At 36.7% G+C, this 18,796-nt stretch overlaps 1 protein-coding gene across 1 annotated transcript in view; it reads left to right on the forward strand.

Annotated features, from left to right (window-relative positions):
* ANKFN1 (ankyrin repeat and fibronectin type III domain containing 1) overlaps positions 1 to 18,796 on the forward strand; it is a 155,668-nt gene that overhangs the window by 25,231 nt on the left and 111,641 nt on the right. The window contains exons 4-5 of the mRNA XM_036837242.1: positions 7,067 to 7,261; positions 9,027 to 9,140. Coding sequence (XP_036693137.1) covers positions 7,067 to 7,261; positions 9,027 to 9,140 — 309 coding nt within the window. The remainder of the gene's footprint in view (positions 1 to 7,066; positions 7,262 to 9,026; positions 9,141 to 18,796) is intronic.

An 18,796-nucleotide genomic window follows, 5' to 3' on the forward strand; every position in this document is an offset into this window, starting at 1 on the left:
GCAAACAGAAGGCACTCAAAAAATGTGTGTTTAATTGAACTGAATAAATCCCAAGGCTACTTTCACTTGTTTTGAAGGGTGTGAATATATTACTAATTTTGAAGGGAATGATTTCACTGAATATGAAGTGAGTGTATCTCTTTTTGTTTGTTTCCAAATAATTATTTAGACATCAGGTGGCCATAGCCTAAGTTCCAGTCACTTGCTCTTCAAGAGTTGATAACTGTCCTTTCATTCTTTTATTTTTGATTTTTAAATATACGTGCAACACAGAATATATTCTCCTTGCCAAAAATTAAAACATATAAAGTTTAAAGATACCTTTGTTGGCCCACCCAACACATACATGTGCACATGCACACACTCACTATCTAGGTTCCTGTCCCTCAGTTCTGCCAACATAACCATTGCTATCCTCTAAAGGCATGATTGAGCCAGAGGATCCACTGCCAAGCTTACTCAGAGTGACTGCTGGTGAGAGACCCGTGTTCCTTCCTGCATGGGCCTCTCCATAGTGCTGCTCCTTAACATGGCAGCTGGCTTCCCCCAGAGCAAATGATTTAAGAAAGACAAAGAGACCAACCAAGATGGAAGCAACAGTCTCTTTTATCACCTAATATCAGAGGTGATATATTATCATTTTTGCTGAATCTTGTTATCTTTTTTTTTTAAAGGTACAAGACTTTTTTTTTTAATTTATGTATTTATTTTTGGCTGTGTTGGGTCTTCGTTTCTGTGCGAGGGCTTTCTCTAGTTGCGGCAAGCAGGGGCCACTCCTCATCGCGGTGCGCGGGCCTCTCACTGTCGCGGCCTCTCTTGTTGCGGAGCACAGCTCCAGACGCACAGGCTCAGTAGTTGTGGCTCCCGGGCCTAGTTGCTCCGTGGCATGTGGGATCTTCCCAGACCAGGGCTCGAACCCGTGTCCCCTGCATTAGCAGGCAGTGAATCTTGTCATCTTGATGACCAACATAGATCAACCCTGGTACAGGGTGTGAAAACTAGGAGACAGAGATCACTAGGGGCCCTCTTGAAGGCTGGCTACTCCACTACCTATCTAAGATTGTTGAGAATTAAAGGTAATAGGTTTAAAACATTTCCCTGGCACATTGTAAATGGTCAAAAAGATTGTTAGCCAATATAACTCGCAGAAACAAAATAAAACAACCCAAGATTTTCTGGTAGAGAATTTAAATATTTTACCCATCTGTTGTATAGTGTTGTGAAAACACTGTCCAATATAGGCACTTCTTAAAGTTTGTAGGATTTTATGTTCTAAAACTATACTAACATAGACATATGACTGTTGGTACTTGAAATGTGTCCAGTCCAAATGTAAAACTTACACTGAATTTTCAAGACTTAAGTACCAAAAAATATATAAAATATCTAATTAATAATTTTATACTGATTGCACGTTGAAGTGATAATGTTTGGATCCGTTAACTAAAATATATTATGAAAATTAATTTCACCTATTTCTTTTTGCTTTCTTAATGTCACTACTAGCCAATTTTAAGTGATGTGACTCACACTGTATTTCTATTAGACAGCATCGAAAAATCAGCAGAAGATACAGCTATCTTATTTCATATTTAAACTCCCTATGATGTCATTGGGTAATCTGCTTTGGATTTTCTAAATAATTTCTTCAAGTGTTTTGTGTGTTTGTTTCAGAGAAAATGTCCATTTGCCCCCCTGGAGTTGGGGAGACCTGGGCAGGAAGTTCCTTTCTATGTCAATGGCTCTGGCTTCTTAAGAGCAACGATTACAACTTAAACTATATAATATGGACTTCGTGAATCCACATTCTGCTGAAAGTAGCAGAGAAAAACATTCCAGAGCCCCATGTCCAGGATGTAATGAGTTCTAGGAGAGGAAAGTTCACAGTAATTAAAATGAAACACTTAATCTCCAAATCACTAAAACCTTTCAGAAACCACACTCTCAAAGTCCTTGGGAAAACCCGAAAATAAGACAACAGGTTGAGGCCCAGATGAAACCAAAGTGAATTTTGAGCCCTGAACCTTATCAAGACAGGTAAACTGCAACTTACACTTTGAGTTTTTGAATTAAAAAACATTTAATTATTAAAATACGTCCATATTATTTCTTTTCACATTCCTAACTGAAAACAAGTCAGTTGTAAGGTTGTTAGGAAGCTGTCATTTATGATCAGCAAAGATAAATATTATTAACTGCTATTCTTGGTTGCCCAGAGGATATTGGCTTATAATCAAGGGTTATACCTAAGTGACCTTGTTTTCTCCTTTGAAATAACAGGGTTGAAATTGACACGACTTAGTATATAATATATTTCTGGATGGTAGCTAGAACAGAAAATTTTTATCTGGGGCAAGAGATTTTTTTTTTTTTTGGATGGAAGAACACAGAGCTATTTTATAAAAACAAGTATTTGATTTATTTTTGTGTGCCTCTTAAAAATATAACACAGACTAATAGGTTTAATAATAATAATACAAACCTCTACTAATTGATAGTCTTCTATGTAAGATTATCACAAGGCCACCTTGGTGAGCAGTGACTTCCCCTCATGAAGGAAATCATACAGAGCCAAAGGTACTATAGGAAGAGGCACTTAAGGCTGATTGTAAGGATCCTTCTAACACTGCTGTTAAATGATTGTCTTGGTGCCCCATATTTCTCATCAATAAAAACAAGGAAAATGCCAATAACAATAGAAAAGTTGTTGCTACATTGCAAAATGGCATATCATTAGTAATGGGCAAAGGTATTTCTTTAAGCAAGTCAAATGAATTGTTCCCTAAAAGCCTCAGTTAAAAATTAAAATTAGTTTACATTTTACCCTCATTATATTTTTCAAGCTTTAAGCAATTAACAACTAGGCCCAAATTCACCAATTGCAGGGCAAAGGCAAAATTAAGAAATGTAAGGCTAGTAAGTAGTTGGCAATCAGTAGGTTAGATTATTTTTTTTAAGTTTTTTTTGATGTGGACCATTTTTTAAAGCCTACTGAATTTGTTACAATATTGCTTCTGTTTTATGTTTTTGGTTTTTTGGCCATGAGGCATGTGGGATCTTAGCTTTCTGTCCAGGGATTGAACCCGCACCCCCTGCCTTGTAAGGCGAAGTCAACCACTGGACCGCCAGGGAAGTCCAGCAGGTTAGATTCTGATGGTGAAGAAAATCCACTTGGTCTGATTATTATTTATCTGAGGATTTAAACAGTAGCCATAATTGTATTCTTTGAACACCAAGTTCCTGCCCCTCCCCCCACTCCCACCCTGTAGTTAATTAGCTGGGCAGGTCTTATAACAAATGCCCACTCAGAAACACTGGGTGGTAGAAATGCTGTTGATAATTAAACACCACAATAGCACGGAGCCTATTTCAGGAGCCGCCAAGTGGTCTTGCCCCAGCCGGACAGCTCACCACACACTCACAGACCCTCTATTGTGCTGGCTATGGCTGCACAGAGGGATAGCTGCTTGACTGGAGAAGGGATCAACTGCAGTAAGAGTGAAAAGACCAAACCTTGCAAACAGATACAGGAGTTCTGGACTCAAAATATCCAGAGGGTAGAAGTGAAAAGAGAATGGACCCAAGAAAAAGGGAAGTGGATGGGCAGGAAAATTAATCACAAAATTGACATTAACCTTTCTAGTTTCTATATCCAAACAGCCAACCAAAATGAGTTCACCAATCGTGTGCCAAATAGATAGCAATTAGAAAACTGCAATACATAAAGAATAGGTTAATTTGTGTTCCATTTAGGTTTAGAGGAAGTTCACTAAGTTTAAGGTTTTTAAGGAAACCTTGGATCATCATCCCACCTCCCTGGGTATCAGTTTCTTTATCTTTAAAAATAAGGGGGTTGAAAAGGTTCTCATTCTGGGGTGGAAAAAATAGGAATGGGGCTCCCCAAACAATTTCCAAGGTGTCAAAAACTTAACCAACACATCATTACTCAAGATAAAACTACAAATTCTAATATGATTATCATATTTATTTGATTTTCCTTAAAACATTAACCCAGTTTGTTAGGTCTGATTATCTAATACTGAAGATATGCTTCTATTGGCTGTTATATAGGTCATTATTAATAGGGAGAAAAATGATTACTTTAAGTCAGCTGATTTGGCAGTCAATAAAGAAAATCCTTCAAAAGAGAGTGTTTTATTAAACTATTAAAAAATCCATAGGATAAAAATAATAAAAGGTTTGCTTGGTGAAATGGTTTGAAACCATTGGCTCAGTTAGTGCCTCTCCAACTCGTGCATGGAATTACTTCTAACAGAAGCAAGTGAGTAGGTATACTCCCAGGGGTATCTGGGAACTTAGCCTGGGGAAAAAAAGAGAGAGAGATCTATAAACTTTCTTTTTTTATCTTAATTTTTTAGGAAAATGTTCCATTCTTCTCCATAATAGAAGTGTTTGTTTTAACTTCTAAATAATTTGCTTTCATCAAAATCTGCATTGAAAATTTGATGCTCCAGAAAGACACACATATTTATTCTGAGGCTTCAGAGATGCCCACTGCACCCCATCAACACCACCACCATGCTACGCTGCATGTTAGGTATCTCACTTTGAGAAGCACAGGGATCTAAATGATCTTGGAAAACTTACTTGGCTATAAAATTCTGTGTATCTTCCTTGTTATTCTACGAAGAGGTGAATGCTTTATCTTAAAGATACAGAATCTCTTTACCACTACAACTCAAATAGCATCAGGTCTACAGTCCAGGAGTAAAGGCAAAGTCTAGAAACAAAATGTTTTGTGCTAGGAAAAGCAGGAAAAATTTCCAGGGGAAGCCAAGCATAGCTCAAGAGAAGCTGTCCATCTGAAATGCCACCTGGATTCACACCAGTAATAACTGTTGTGGATATAAAAATTAATAGGGGGGATTTCATAGTATTAGAAAAATTTATTTTTATAAATCATGTGTCTATCACCCAAGTGTTGACGCATGCATGCAATTCAAACATCAGGCTTTCAATAAAAAGCTCACTGAATGACTTAGCAAAGACAATTCCCCCATTTTCTCCATAATTTGGAGTGGAAGAAGGAGGGGGGGAGAGTGTAGAGGGTGCAGTTACTGGGTCAATTAATCAACCTGAAAACTGTGACACAAACTCTGACGCCTAACCTATGTCTAAAAATACACAAATGTATACGAATTTGTTTTAAACTGTCAATGCCTATATTTAGGACCTTCCCAGCAAGGCTATAATGAGACTGTGTTTGAGGGCTTCAGTCACAGCAGACTCTAGCATTAATCTGAAGTTAGTTAAATTAACAGCATTTAGTACTGACTTGTCAATCTCACTGCTCCAGGAAATTGCACCTTGAGGCTGCTAATATTGCCAATTTTTCCACAGGAGTATGTGCCCATGTGTGTGTATGTGTATTTTTTTTCTCCAGAACCTGTGTGTTCATACACCATCATTGCTTCCCTACATCCACAGCACTTATATTATCATTTATTCTGGCCTCCTTTAGCCTTCCCAAGGGATTATGCATAGTGTAGCTGCTCAGTGAAAGAGTTTTTTAGCTTTATATTTGTTTGTTTATTTTTCTGTCATGGCTCATGACTGAGACTTTAAAAAAAAAGTGTGACAGTATTTAGAGTACATGATTGACTGCTATAGCAACATTCATTAACCATGACAAATGTGCAGCAAAACACAGTCCTGAGTGTTCTAAACAGCAACTTTAAAAAGAAAGAAAAAGAAAAAGACTCAACTAATTTTTCATTGACCTCATCTATAAATAAATTTAGACTGATGGTGAGCAGGGGCAATAATAAATTAGTATTCGTTTCCTATAATTAATGCAAACATGCCTATATAACCACTTAATTTCCATTTCAAAATATACCTAACAAATTTTCACGTGCATTATCTTCATAATATTTTCTCTCTGGATTAGAAGAATGAAATGGTTGGATTTCTTTCCCACCCACCAGGGGGAAATATTGTTTTGGTCATAGAGGATGTCAACCACATGTTGGTGACAGATCCGCAGAACTTGACTCTGATCTGTTTCATTATTTGTATGATCCTCTACCACATGCCCATGCTAAGGCTGTCTTCTTTCTCTGTCACCAACCAGGAAGGGCTCCACTGAAGTGACCAAGTGAGCACCTAGGCAGGCCCTCACATGCATGAGTGCCATGAGTAAACAGTAAGAAGCAGACTCCCAACCTGACATAAGAATTTGAAATGTTCTATCATTGACATGAACGTTCACTCACACAAGGGAAGGTTGGGTAAACAATACGATGTGAATCAAATAAAGATTATCACACACTGAATAAAACAGAAATATCAAGCCTGACAACCTCTCTCTCTGCAAGAGGAGCTAGTATAACTTGCTCTCTTGGGCATGGGCATCTCCAGAAACCATTCCTCCAATCAGACCACAATCAAAGATCAAACTGATCAAAGATCAATGTCTGATCACACCCAAGTCACCCAACCATCAGGACTCACTAGCGCTACTGGGGCAGCAATAGTGGAACACTTTGTTAGCAATAAGTAAATTGATTAACAAGAACAAAATTACCACTAAGACACACATACAAAAATCTCTATGAGCTGGGAAGAATATATGAACAGAAGATTTGAATCAGGTTCTACAAAAACAAACAAACAAAAAACACCAAAAACAAAAAAACCAAACATATTCTTCAGCAGAATGCAACTTGCCTCGTGGACGACTTTTCTTAAGGCCTTCCTAGTCCTACAAAGCTTTTGCCCCTTATTGTTTTTCCCTCTGAAAATCACGGAAACAAATGTGTGCAATGTGAAACAGAAGTGGGCCTCATACTAGTGGAATTCTAATTAACTCTGCTAGGCAGCTATTTGGGCCAGAGGGCAATGGGAATATCTTAAGTTGTTAGGTGTACTATCAACTGGTTGTGTCACCAATTAGACCTTATCATAGTAAGATAGTTAATAATGAACATAGATTCCACTTTCCCCGGGCATTTTTAAAAACCCATAGTAGACTCTCAGATATCCTGCCAACGAAGTAGCATTTCCCCAGAAAGAAAAGGGAGTCACCCCGTTTTTTTCCCTTCAGTTGTCAGCCTGGAAAGCCGAGCAATGCACCTCAACACACTGGTGCAGGAAGCCCAGGAGAGGGTGAGTGAACTGTCTACTCAGGTGGAGAATGAAAAATTCAGCCTGGACAACACAGAGAAAGAGAAACAACTGAAAGCTTGGGAGTGGAGGTACCGACTCTACAGACGCATGAAAACAGGCTTTGAACATGCCAGTGAGTATAAGCAGAGGACTTGTACATTTAACTAGACTGAACCCTGGTTTGAGACAGCCGGGCCTTCTTTCACTGATTTTTTGCAGCTCTACAGGGTCATGGATGGCCGTCGTCAGCCTATGTGGAGCAAGGGCTCTGGGAGGCTGTAAAAGGATCTTTTGTCTTGCTTGATTTTCTGGCTCCTGATAGGTTCTCTGACAACAGCCATGAGGCTTTAGTGCTGCTGGCTTCCCTCCACCATGTCACACTCATCTAGCACTTTCCACCCGCTACACCCTAATGCCTAATGACTTGGATGGTCTGATGCCCTAAGTGCCTATATTTTGGGATGTGGAGGTGGAAAACCATTTGTTTGCCTATTTGTCCAGTTTCTGCTTCAAGCTCCAGTTTAAGTTGTTTTCAACTCTCTACTATATACAGCTTATATAAACTGACCTTCAGTTAATACAGGCAACAGAGAAGGACAATCAACCCATGAATTACGCTTTTGTCTGCACTTCCATTCTCTTTACCAGTTCTAACAAAAGTTAGTTTAAGAAAAGCCTTGTTTCTGGATAATACTCATTAGCACTGGAAGGTACTGCTTAGTGCCGCCCTTGATATAAAAATTCATATAAAATCCGAACACTTGTGAAACAGTAAACTCTTATTCCAACAGGTGATCTTATTTAAACAACAAAAACTAAAACTTAGGCTTGAAAATTTAAACATAAGGGAAAGATAGGTTCATTAGGCTGGGAATTATCTGCCTCTGCTTTGTGATATGAATAAACACCAAAGGCAGGGAAATTCTTGTTTTCTGTAGTATTGTATACTAAATACCAAATCTAGGCCTAATCCTTTCTCTTGAAGCAAATAGCTTAAGTAACATTAATGAAAGGTTGCTTTTAATATTAACAATCTCTTTAGCAATGCTGATACACGTTTTTTAAAAAAAGATATTCAGCAATTGTTTCAATAAATGTATTTACTATGGTACCTCATTCAGAACAGATTAATACTAGAATCAGTCACATTTTTAGGCTTGATGCCATTTTTAAAAATTTTTCTAAATTACAAAACATCTTCTGGGTGTTAAAAAGTACCTAGAGTGATCAGAAGTCCTTTAAAACCTGAGGTTAGTGGACATGACATTTGCCCATGAAGTCTTTCTTAGAAAAATAGTACCTGATGTAATTGGAAGTAGCCTGAGAGCAAAGCAAGTTAGCATTCCATACTGGCAAGAGCCCAGAATTGGGCATCTGAAGCCATGGGCTTCCATCCTAGCTATGTCTTCACTGTGTCCTTGAACCAGTAATTTGGCCTCTTTGGGTTGCAGTTTCCTCATCCTAAAAGTGGGAGTGCTGTTACTTTCTTTCTTTCTACCCAACAGCCTTGCAAAAAGGCTCCAATGAAATGATTTACATGAAAGTACTTTATGAAATGTAACAGTCTCTATCTACAATGTCGGTTCCTGCTAACACTTTCTGGCCTCCTCTCCACTGGTCCAGCCCAATCTCCTATTCTGTTTCTAAGATAATTTGAGAAGGCTTAACTGGTATTATTTACCCCTTCAGAAGATGTTCTAATGCTCAAATAAGACCACAATGGCAATGAATAAAGGCCATTGAGACTTCCAATGAAAATGTTCAAAAGCAAAATCTATTAGGCTCTACAAACAAATGTTTCCATAGTGTGTGTTTCGGGGTACCCTTTGAAGAGGCAGGAACATTGTTTGAAAAGGATTTGCTATATTAAGATCCTTGTGCTTCTCCTTCTGTCCCAGGAGCCCCTGAGGTGCCAACCAATGCTTGTCTCATGGTAACCAGCAGCACATCACTCACTGTCAGCTTTCATGAGCCTCTTAGTGTCAACGCAGCTGTAGTAACCAGATATAAAGGTACTGGATTCCAAATATTTTTGTTACTGCTCCTTCTTAAAAAACAATCCATTGTTTGGGGATCAATTGTGCATTTTGTATGTTTGTTTTTCCTGCTGATGGTATTTTTTCATCCTATTTACTTTTTGGAGTTGAAATATTTCCATAGGCAGTCAAACAGAGCAATAAAGTGACTAAGTCACAGACTCAATTAATATTAGTATTAATATGTCATTCTTGTTTGCAGAGGGCCTGCTCTGTGCATAGCATACGGTTCAGGACAGGACTGAGTAGGACACACTAAAGAATCAGCCTTGATTTACAGGGCTTAGAGGCTAAGATATGGAACGTACTAAATAGGGGGCATATAAATTAATAGCTGTAATAGCAGGTAACTAGGGTTAAGAACTAAAACAACAACACTGGAGGTCAGAAAAGAAAGAGGGATGGTTAAATGACAGAATGAGGAAGGCCCCAGGGTAGCAGTGGCAATGGGGCCTGGTTTTCAAGGACAGCTGGGATTTGAAGCAGAAGATATTGGGAGGAAAGTGAACGCCAAGTGGAGGGAACAGTGAGCACAGGTATAAAAGCAAGAACATGCCAGAACAAATAGAAGAGAGTAAGGGAGCTTGCAGTGGCTCCAGGGGAGGGTTCGTGAGAAGAAGCAGTGAAATGTAATTAGAAAGTGAAACTAGGGTTAGGAGGAAGGGGTAGAATGAGGCTTGAAATCAAGATTAAGGAATTTAGACTTTATGTGATGAACTCTGTGGACCACTGAATAAGATAGGGACAAGAGCAGAAGTAGACTTTTCAAAGATTTAAGTGCAAACACTGTGTATGATGTATTGGAAGAGTATGGATTTAGAATAAGGAAATGAATTAGGAAGCTATTCAGGAGAGAGGTCACAACAGCCTGACCTGGCTGCTATAGCAGCACTGGGAAAGGAGAGAGCCCACAGGAGAAAGATTTTATGGAGATGCTATGATGATAACAGCCAAGGCTTACATAGTGCCTACTACGCACCAGGCACTGTTTAAAGCCTATATATGTATTAACTCTATTTATTCTTCACAACAACCCTATAAGGTAGGTACTATATGGTTCCCACTTTGCAGATGAGAAAACTGAAGCAATGAAATTAAGGACTTGCCTAAAGACTCGCAGCAGAGCCACAAGTATCACATTATGCTGATTCTACATATGGAAATACCCTGAACGGTCCTAAAATCTGATAAGACTCTCCGCACATATTCCAAGATGCCAGGCCATAGTCCAAGAATTTCTGTGTTCAGGTCACTACTACTCCCTTGGGCCACAAAAATGTCCAAGTAGTATATGTGCTTCCTTTCCCCTTCTAGAGCCTGTTTCCAGGAGACACTCCTATGTCTACAAACATTAGTCTACCCACACCCTGTAGCTTTCTGAGTTACTTGGAATTTTCCAGATAACTCCACTGTGTTTGTAATATCTTAGGTAAAACAGCATTGAATTGGTTATCACTTTGGGTTTTCTGTATCAAGCTAAGAGAAGGCAGCCTGAGGCTACTAGCAACAGCAAATAAATGAAGCCACCAAGAATGGCTGCCCACAGCCATCCTTCAATACAATTCTGATACTTCCTCTTGGTTGCCAAGACTTTCTGAAATTCAGAGCAAGTGTTTGCAGGCAATGTTAGACATGGGCATTTTCCTTTCTTTCTACCTCTCTGCAGGGCTTTGATAAAGGGTTTCATCAATGCTGCCCAACTTGACATTTTCTTACATTTGATTAGTGAGCTATCAGGAGCTAATTTATCCAGACCATCAGGTAAATAATATGTGACCATAATGCCAGCAAATTCTATCAACATTCACATATTAACACCTATCATCTCAGGAGACTTGCATTTGGGGGAGGTTGAAATGAAAGGTCACAGATGGGATTTGTTAGTGACTGGAGGGGCTTAATTAAGCATTATAAATAGAATTGTCTGTTGCATTATGGAGTAGGTTTCCCTCTGTTAATGTATAAGGTCATAAATTGAGTCCTTAACCTGACTGCTCTCAAGGGTTATTTAAAACAGCTGCCAGACTACTGTACCTAGAGACAGCAGGACAGTTTTTCATTCAGGGTTGAAGTAATTATTTAATTATGAAAATATTAGCAAAATTACCCTGAGACAAGGATATTTTGTTTGCGTTAAAAGAGAAGAAACAATTAAATCCACAGAATGAAATGGCAATTATCTAATTGGTTAGAGGGAAGGTTTAACCCTGCATTATTTAGGGTTTGGCAAAAGCATCTCATACCGTTCCCCAGAACTTCTGGGTTCAGCAAAACCTCAAGCCTATTTTGACACCTGGATGTTTTCCCCCTTCATGCTTAAGCCAGTTTTTGAAAGAAAATCTGAATCTTTCTGTTTCTTCTTATTTACACTCAACTCATCAACATGCTGGGTTTTGTTTTGGTTTGGTTTGGGTTTTCTTTTTTCAAAAAAAAGTTTGTTGATATCCAGAAATATTTTAAAGAGCATCTCTTTATACACCTTCTTCAGGCCCCGAGGGCAATGCACCAGGCCAACTGCCATCACAATTTGGAGATTAAAGGTGTAAATTTCAGCTTAAAACCCAGAAAACAGTTTTGAGTGAGACCCCCTGGACTTTTCTGCCTGCATCTTCCCTGAAAACAGAAAAATGAAGCTAAGAGAGCTACAGTCTGTTTCTAGGTGTTTCCTCCTTGGACTCAAAGAGTGCTTGCATCTTTTGGTCCCATCTCACCAGGTTTCATGGCTTACAGAGCGAAACTAGAGTTATTTCAGATACGTTGATGCTTTGGACAATTGCCAGAACTTCATTCCACATTTTCTCCTCGCTACCTTGGGTGACCTACCTGGAGCTCTCATTTGCAGAGGATATGTCATTTCCCAGTAGGCCCAAAGCAGAAAACATTTTCAAAAGTGATTTTACTGCTCTTTGCAGGGTTAGGGGTGGATAGGAAGGTATCCTTTAACAGGTGCAGTGCAGCATCTATTTTCCATCTGCAGGATGAATTATTTTCTAGCTTTTTTTCAAAAGCAAGCCTTGAAGTGGTCACACTTTGGAGTCTGCCAATGACGTGATGCCTCTGTAGTTGTTCCAGTGCATGTGGGCAGTACCCTGGTTTGGATGATGCCCTTCCCCACCTCTCTTCTCATCTTGTTCCCTCACAGATTAGAAACTGCCACCCTAATTCCTCCCTACAAAGGCTTTAATAGCAAATTATTAAAGCCTTTGTAGGGAAAAGTGGTGGGGAGGGATAAATTAGGAGTTTGGGATTAACATATACACACTACTATTTATAAAACAGATAATCAAACAAGGACCTACTGCATAGCAGAGGGAACTCTGCTCAATATTCTGTAATAACCTAAATGGGAAAAGAATCTGAAAAAGAATAGATATATGTACATGTATAACTGAATCAGTTTGCTGTACACGTGAAACCAATGCAACACTGTAAATTAACTATACTCCAATGAAAAATAAAAATTTCAAAAAAAAAGTCGAGATTTACCCTTCCCCCAAGGTCACATCCCTATCACCAAGTTAATCTCTGTTATGAGTTTAATGTATACCCTTACAAACCCTTTCTTGATGCACGTACACATATATGTATATACACATGGATGTATAGTTTTGTTTGTGTGCTCTAATATAAATATCATACTATTTGTCTAGTTACACAGCTAGATTTTTTTTTCAGTCCAACAGTATACATATGTCAGTGTGTTTGGATCTTCATTCTTTTAAATAGCTGTATAGTATTGCTATTCCATAGACAGAGATGCCATAATGTATTTAATCATTCTCCCACTGATGAACATAGGTGGTTTCAATTTTTTTCCTGTTATATAATGTTGCAATCCTAGTATGTGTCTCTTACCTGTGACAATATTTTTTTTCTGGGATTGTAAACTGGAAGTGGAAATGTTTATGTATTCACATACTCTGTCTCACTGATCTGCCTATACTTATGCTAATGCCATATAATAACTTCATAGTATATTTTAACATCTGGTATAGCAAGTCCCTCCCTGCGGTAATATGTTCCCTTCAAAATGAATTTTAGAATTGGCTTGTCAAGTTTAATTTTTTAAATCTTATTGAGATACCATCATATTCCTAAATTAATTTGGAAAGACTTCCCATCCATGACATGTCTTCCTAATAAAGTTGAATTTTACATATTCAGGAAAGTTTAATAATTTTATTTATTTATTGGTCTTCTTTCCTGTAAAGTTTCATGCTGGATATATTTTACAGTTTTTGTGGCTATTATAAATGAACTCTCTTTTCAAGATATTCTCTAATGGGCTATTGTGGGACAGTAGAAGAGCTATTGTAATTTTAAAACAATCTTTAGTTGACTGCTTTACTGAACTCTCTTAGTAACAGCTTTTTTTTTTCCCAGTAGATTGTCCTGCACCTCATGAATATTTTTTGTCATTTCATCTTCAAGAAAGGATCATTTTGTCCCTTCCTTCCTAATACTTTGCATTCTTTTTCAGATCTCCTTCATTAACCAGAATCAATGTGAATTCTAGTTCCCATTATATTGTGTATAGTAACTGGGATAGTAGGTGTTCTTCTCTCTGACCTGTTTTTGTCAACATGCATCTAATATTTTACTATTAAGTATGATGTCTACTGTAATCTTCTGGTAGATATCTTTTACCAAATTACAGAAGTTTCAATTGGATTATGATTATTGATATAGTGTTGAACACAATTTTTAAATCTCCCCTGTGGTTAGAGACCCTTTAGAACCTCAAAAGTCATGTATTTGTGCCCTTTTTTTAGAATTGTTGATCATTTGTCTATTTTATTGGTTTGTTTGAAGAATTGACTTTTTTGATTCATAAAATGTGCTTCTTGCTTATTTTCTATTTTATTAATTTTTGGCTTTAGCTTTGCCAATTCCTATTGCTTTCCATGGGTTTACTTTATTACTTCTTTCCTAGTTTTTTTTTTTTTTTTGAAAACCTAATTTACTTCTTTATTTATTTTTGTTTCTAATTCATGGATTTTAAGGCTATATTTTTCCCTTGATTACTGTTTTGTCCATACCCAAAAAGTTTAAAATGCATTGCTATAATGATCACTTATTAATAAATAGTTTATAATTTGTTTCATTTCCACTTCAACCAAAGTTTTTAGATGAGTTATCTTAAACTTCTAACTGGCCATATTTTTTGCCATAGTTTTATTGTTAAGTTCTAATTGTATTATATTACAATAAGAAAATTTTAAAATGTGGACTGTACCCTGTTGAGATTTTTTTTAATTCTTACCTGTGGCTAACCAATGAATCATGGATATGTACCATACTTGGTGTTTGAAAAGAATGTGTAAACCCCATTGGGTATAAAGCGGGAATGTATGTGTGTGTTATTTAAATCCCTGTTTTTTTCTAAAGTACTTGTCCCTTTAATCTTTGATCTCTGAGAAGCTGCTTTATTTGTCTTGCTTAATGCTGTTTGCCTCAGTTTCTGTTTGTAATTAACATTGCTTTCTGTGGTTCCATTTGCCTCCTGTCTTTTCTATCTTTTTATTTTCATCCTTTCCATGACATTTGAAATACATTTGTCTCTTGTAAAAAGTATAGAGTTAAATTTATTTACTCTGAGAGTCTCTTTCTACACACTTTTAATTTTTTTTTTGTCCAAAGTGATATATCCTTATAAGAATAGTATTAAAAAGCATATTTGTACTGAAAGGCTTATTTATAATGAAAAAACAACCCTTATTTGCTCCATTATTACCATCCTTCTTCCCCTCCGAGCCAGCCTCTTTTTAACTCCTCTACTTCTCATAGTTACTTGTCTACTTTAATCAATAAGCTTCTATGGCTATTTTTTGATTTAGCAATTACCGGTCTTACGTATGCAATTAGAATTATAACAGAAAAGAATTTAACTCTCTCACAATACCACACTCATCTACATTTTCTTATTCTCTCAATATAATTATATTTCTATTTTTAGTTAAGGCAACAATGCTTATACTATTATGAGTTTAAGTTTTTGACATTGCAAACTCAAGTAGTATACTTTGATTATATTTCCTTTCCTATGTATTTTCCTCAAATCTCTAATTATATTTTTTTCTTTCTTACCTTACTTACCATTATCTTATTCAAAATTCATTTCAAATGATCCTTTCAGGGTGGTACCTATTTTCCCAAGAGTAGTTTTTACTTTCCCTCTCAGAATACACTCTGCTCATGTTCCACTGTATAATAATAACTCATTAGGTTTCCATTAGGGAAAGGCTCATTAAAACCACAAAGAAATATTACTACATGCATATCACAGTAGCAAAAAATTTAGAATAGTGACAGCACCAAATGGCCAGAATGCAGAAATATCGGATCACCCATACATTGCTGGTGGGAATGTAAAATTATACAGGCACTCCGAAAAACAGTTTGGCAATTTCTTAAAAAACTAAATATGAAAATACCATACATCTTACCAATTGCACTACTGGGCATTTATTCTAGAAAAATGAAAATTTTGTGTTCATATAAAAACCTGTACACAAATGTTTACAGCAGCTTTATTTGTAATAGCCCCAAACTGGTAACAATTCCGATGTCCTTCAACAGATGAATGGTTAAACAAACTGTGGTACCTTCATGCCATTGAATACTACTCAGCAATAAAGAGGAACAAAGTTATTGATATACTCAACATCCTGGATGAACCTCCAGAGAATTATGCTGAGTAAAAAAGCCAATCCTCAAAAGCTACACAGTGTATTATTCCATTTATATAACACTCTTGAAATAACAAAATTATAAAAGTAAAGAACAGATTAGTGGTTGCTAGAAATTAAGGAGGAAATGAGGAGGAGAGAAATGGGTATGTATGGCTCACTTTTTTGTTTTCTAAATAATTGATATATTTTTACATAACTTGTTTATCTTTTAAGAGATTTGGAGAGAAAAACGGTAGGCAGGCATGTGTCAGTTTGGCATCTTGATTCAATCTCCAAGTCAGTTCTCTTTCTTAGCCACGCTGTATGCTCAGTAAACATGACCTAATACTAGCATTAGCCTAAGCCAACAACTTATGAAAGCGTATCTGCTATTTCAAAAAATTATGTAAGCTAGGTAAGGACAAACATGAAATTGGGTTTTTATATCAGCTAGTGAAGGGTTATTCCTGACACTGATGTCTTCTTCCTGTTATATTTGGAAAAGCATAGATCCATAGAGTAATAAGGAGTTTTTGGAATGTTTTTCTCTAAGGTATGAGGAGTTCCTTGAAGGCAGAAATCTTGTCTTTTTCATTTTTCCCTTCACCTCCTACATTCCAGTGGCATTGGCCTTCTTTCTGATCTTAAACCATTTCCCTCGCTGCATGTTCTTTGCACGTGATGATCCCTTTGCCAAATACAATAAAATAGGAGACTTAAACACCCCACTCGTATCAATGGACAGATCTTCCAGACAGAAAATCCATAAGGCAACAGATATCCTAAGTGATGTAACAGAACAGTTAGACTTATATTTTCAGAACATTACACCCCAAAAAACCAGAATATACATTCTTTTCAAGTGCACATGGAATATTCTCTAGGATTGACCATGTACTAGGACACAAAACACCCCCTCAACAAATTTAAGATGGTAGAAATGATTTCAAGCATCTTTTCTGATCATAACAGCATGAAACTATAAATCAACCACAAAAAGAGAAATGAGAAACAAAGATTACATGGAGACTAAACAACATGCTACTAAAAACCAATAGGTCAGTGATGAAATCAAAGGCAAAATTAAAAATACCTTGAGGCAAATGATAATGAAAACACAACCATACAAAATCTATGGGATGAAGCAAAAGCAGTTCTTAGAGGAAAGTTCATAGCGATTCAGACCTTCCTTGACAACACAAGAAAAATCTCAAACAAACAACCCAACCTACCACCTAAAAGAATTAGAAAAAGCAAAACTTAAAGTCAGTGGAAGGAAGGAAATAATAAAGATCAGAGAGGAAATAAATAAAATAGAGATTAAAAAAAATAGAAAAAAATCAGTAAAATTAAGAGCTCATTCTTTGAAAGGGTAAACATAATCAACAAACCTCTGGCCAGGCTCATCAAGAAAAGAGAGAGAACCCAAATAAACAAAAAAAGAAATGAAAGAAGAGAAATAACAACTGATACTGCAGAAATACAAAAAACCATAAGAGAATACTATGAACAATTATATGCCTACTAATTGGACAATCTAGAAGAAATGGACAAGTTTCTAGAAGCATACAGTCCACCAAAACTGAATCAAGATGAAACAGATAATTTGAACAGACCAATCACTAGAAGTGAAATAGAGTCTGTTTAAAAAAAAAAAAAACTCCCTGCAAACAAGTCTAGGACCAGATGGCTTCACTGGGGAATTCTACCAAACATACAAAGAAGAACTTATACTGATCCTTCTCAAAGTCTTCCAAAAGATTGAAAAGGGGGGAACACCCCCAAAGTCATTCTATGAAGCCACTATCACCCTGATACCAAAAACAGAAAAAGAAAATACCAAAAAAGAAAATTACAGTCAATATCTTTGATAAATATAGATGCAGAAATTCTCAACAAAATATTACCAAACTGAATCCAACAACACAATTAAAGATCATACACCACAGTCAAGTTGGATTCATCCCAGGGTTACAAGGATGGTTCCAAATATGCAAATCAATCAATGTGATAAACCACACCAACAAAAGAAAAGACAAAAACCACATGATCATCTCAATAGATACAGAAAAAGCATTTGATAAAATTCAACATCCATTCATGATAATAACTCTTATCAAAGTGGGTAAAGAGGGAACACATCTGAACATAATAAAAGTTATTCATGACAAACCCACAGCCAACATAACGCTCAATGGTGAAAAGCTGAAAGCTTTCCCACGAAAATCTGGAACAAGACAAGGATGCCCAGTCTCACCACTTTTATTCAACATAATATTGGAAGTTCTAGCCACAGCAATCAGACAAGGAAAAGAAATAACGGTTTCCAAATTGGAAGAGAAGAGGTAAAACTGTCATTATATGAAGATGATATGATATTATATATAGAAAACCCTAAAGATTCCACACAAAAACTACTAGAACTGATAAACGAATTCAGCAAGGTAGCAGGATACAAGATTAACATACAGAACTCTGTTGCATTTCTTTACATTAACAATGAAATAACAGAAAGAGAAAGTAAAATCACATAAAAATCACATAAAATCACATTAAAAAATACTTAGAACTAAACCTTACCAAGGTGAAAGACTTATACGCTGAGAAATAAAAAACATTGATAAAGCAATCTACAGATTTAATGCAATCCCTATCAAATTACCCATGACATTTTGCACAGAACTAGAACAAATAATCCTAAAATTTATATGGAACCATAAAAGATCCAGAATTGCCAAAGCAATTCTGAGGAAAAAGAACAAGCTGGAGGCATAACCCTCCCAGACTTCAGATAATACTACAAAGCTATGGTATTCAAAACAGGATAGTACTGGCACAAAAGCAGACATATGGATCAGTGGAACTGAATAGAGAGCCCAGAAATAAACCCACACACTTACAGTTAATTAATCTTTGACAAAGGAGGCAAAAATATACAATGGAGAAAACACAGTCTCTTCA

The sequence above is a fragment of the Balaenoptera musculus genome, chromosome 20 (assembly GCF_009873245.2).
Source record: "Balaenoptera musculus isolate JJ_BM4_2016_0621 chromosome 20, mBalMus1.pri.v3, whole genome shotgun sequence".
NCBI classification, from domain to species: Eukaryota; Metazoa; Chordata; class Mammalia; order Artiodactyla; family Balaenopteridae; genus Balaenoptera; species Balaenoptera musculus.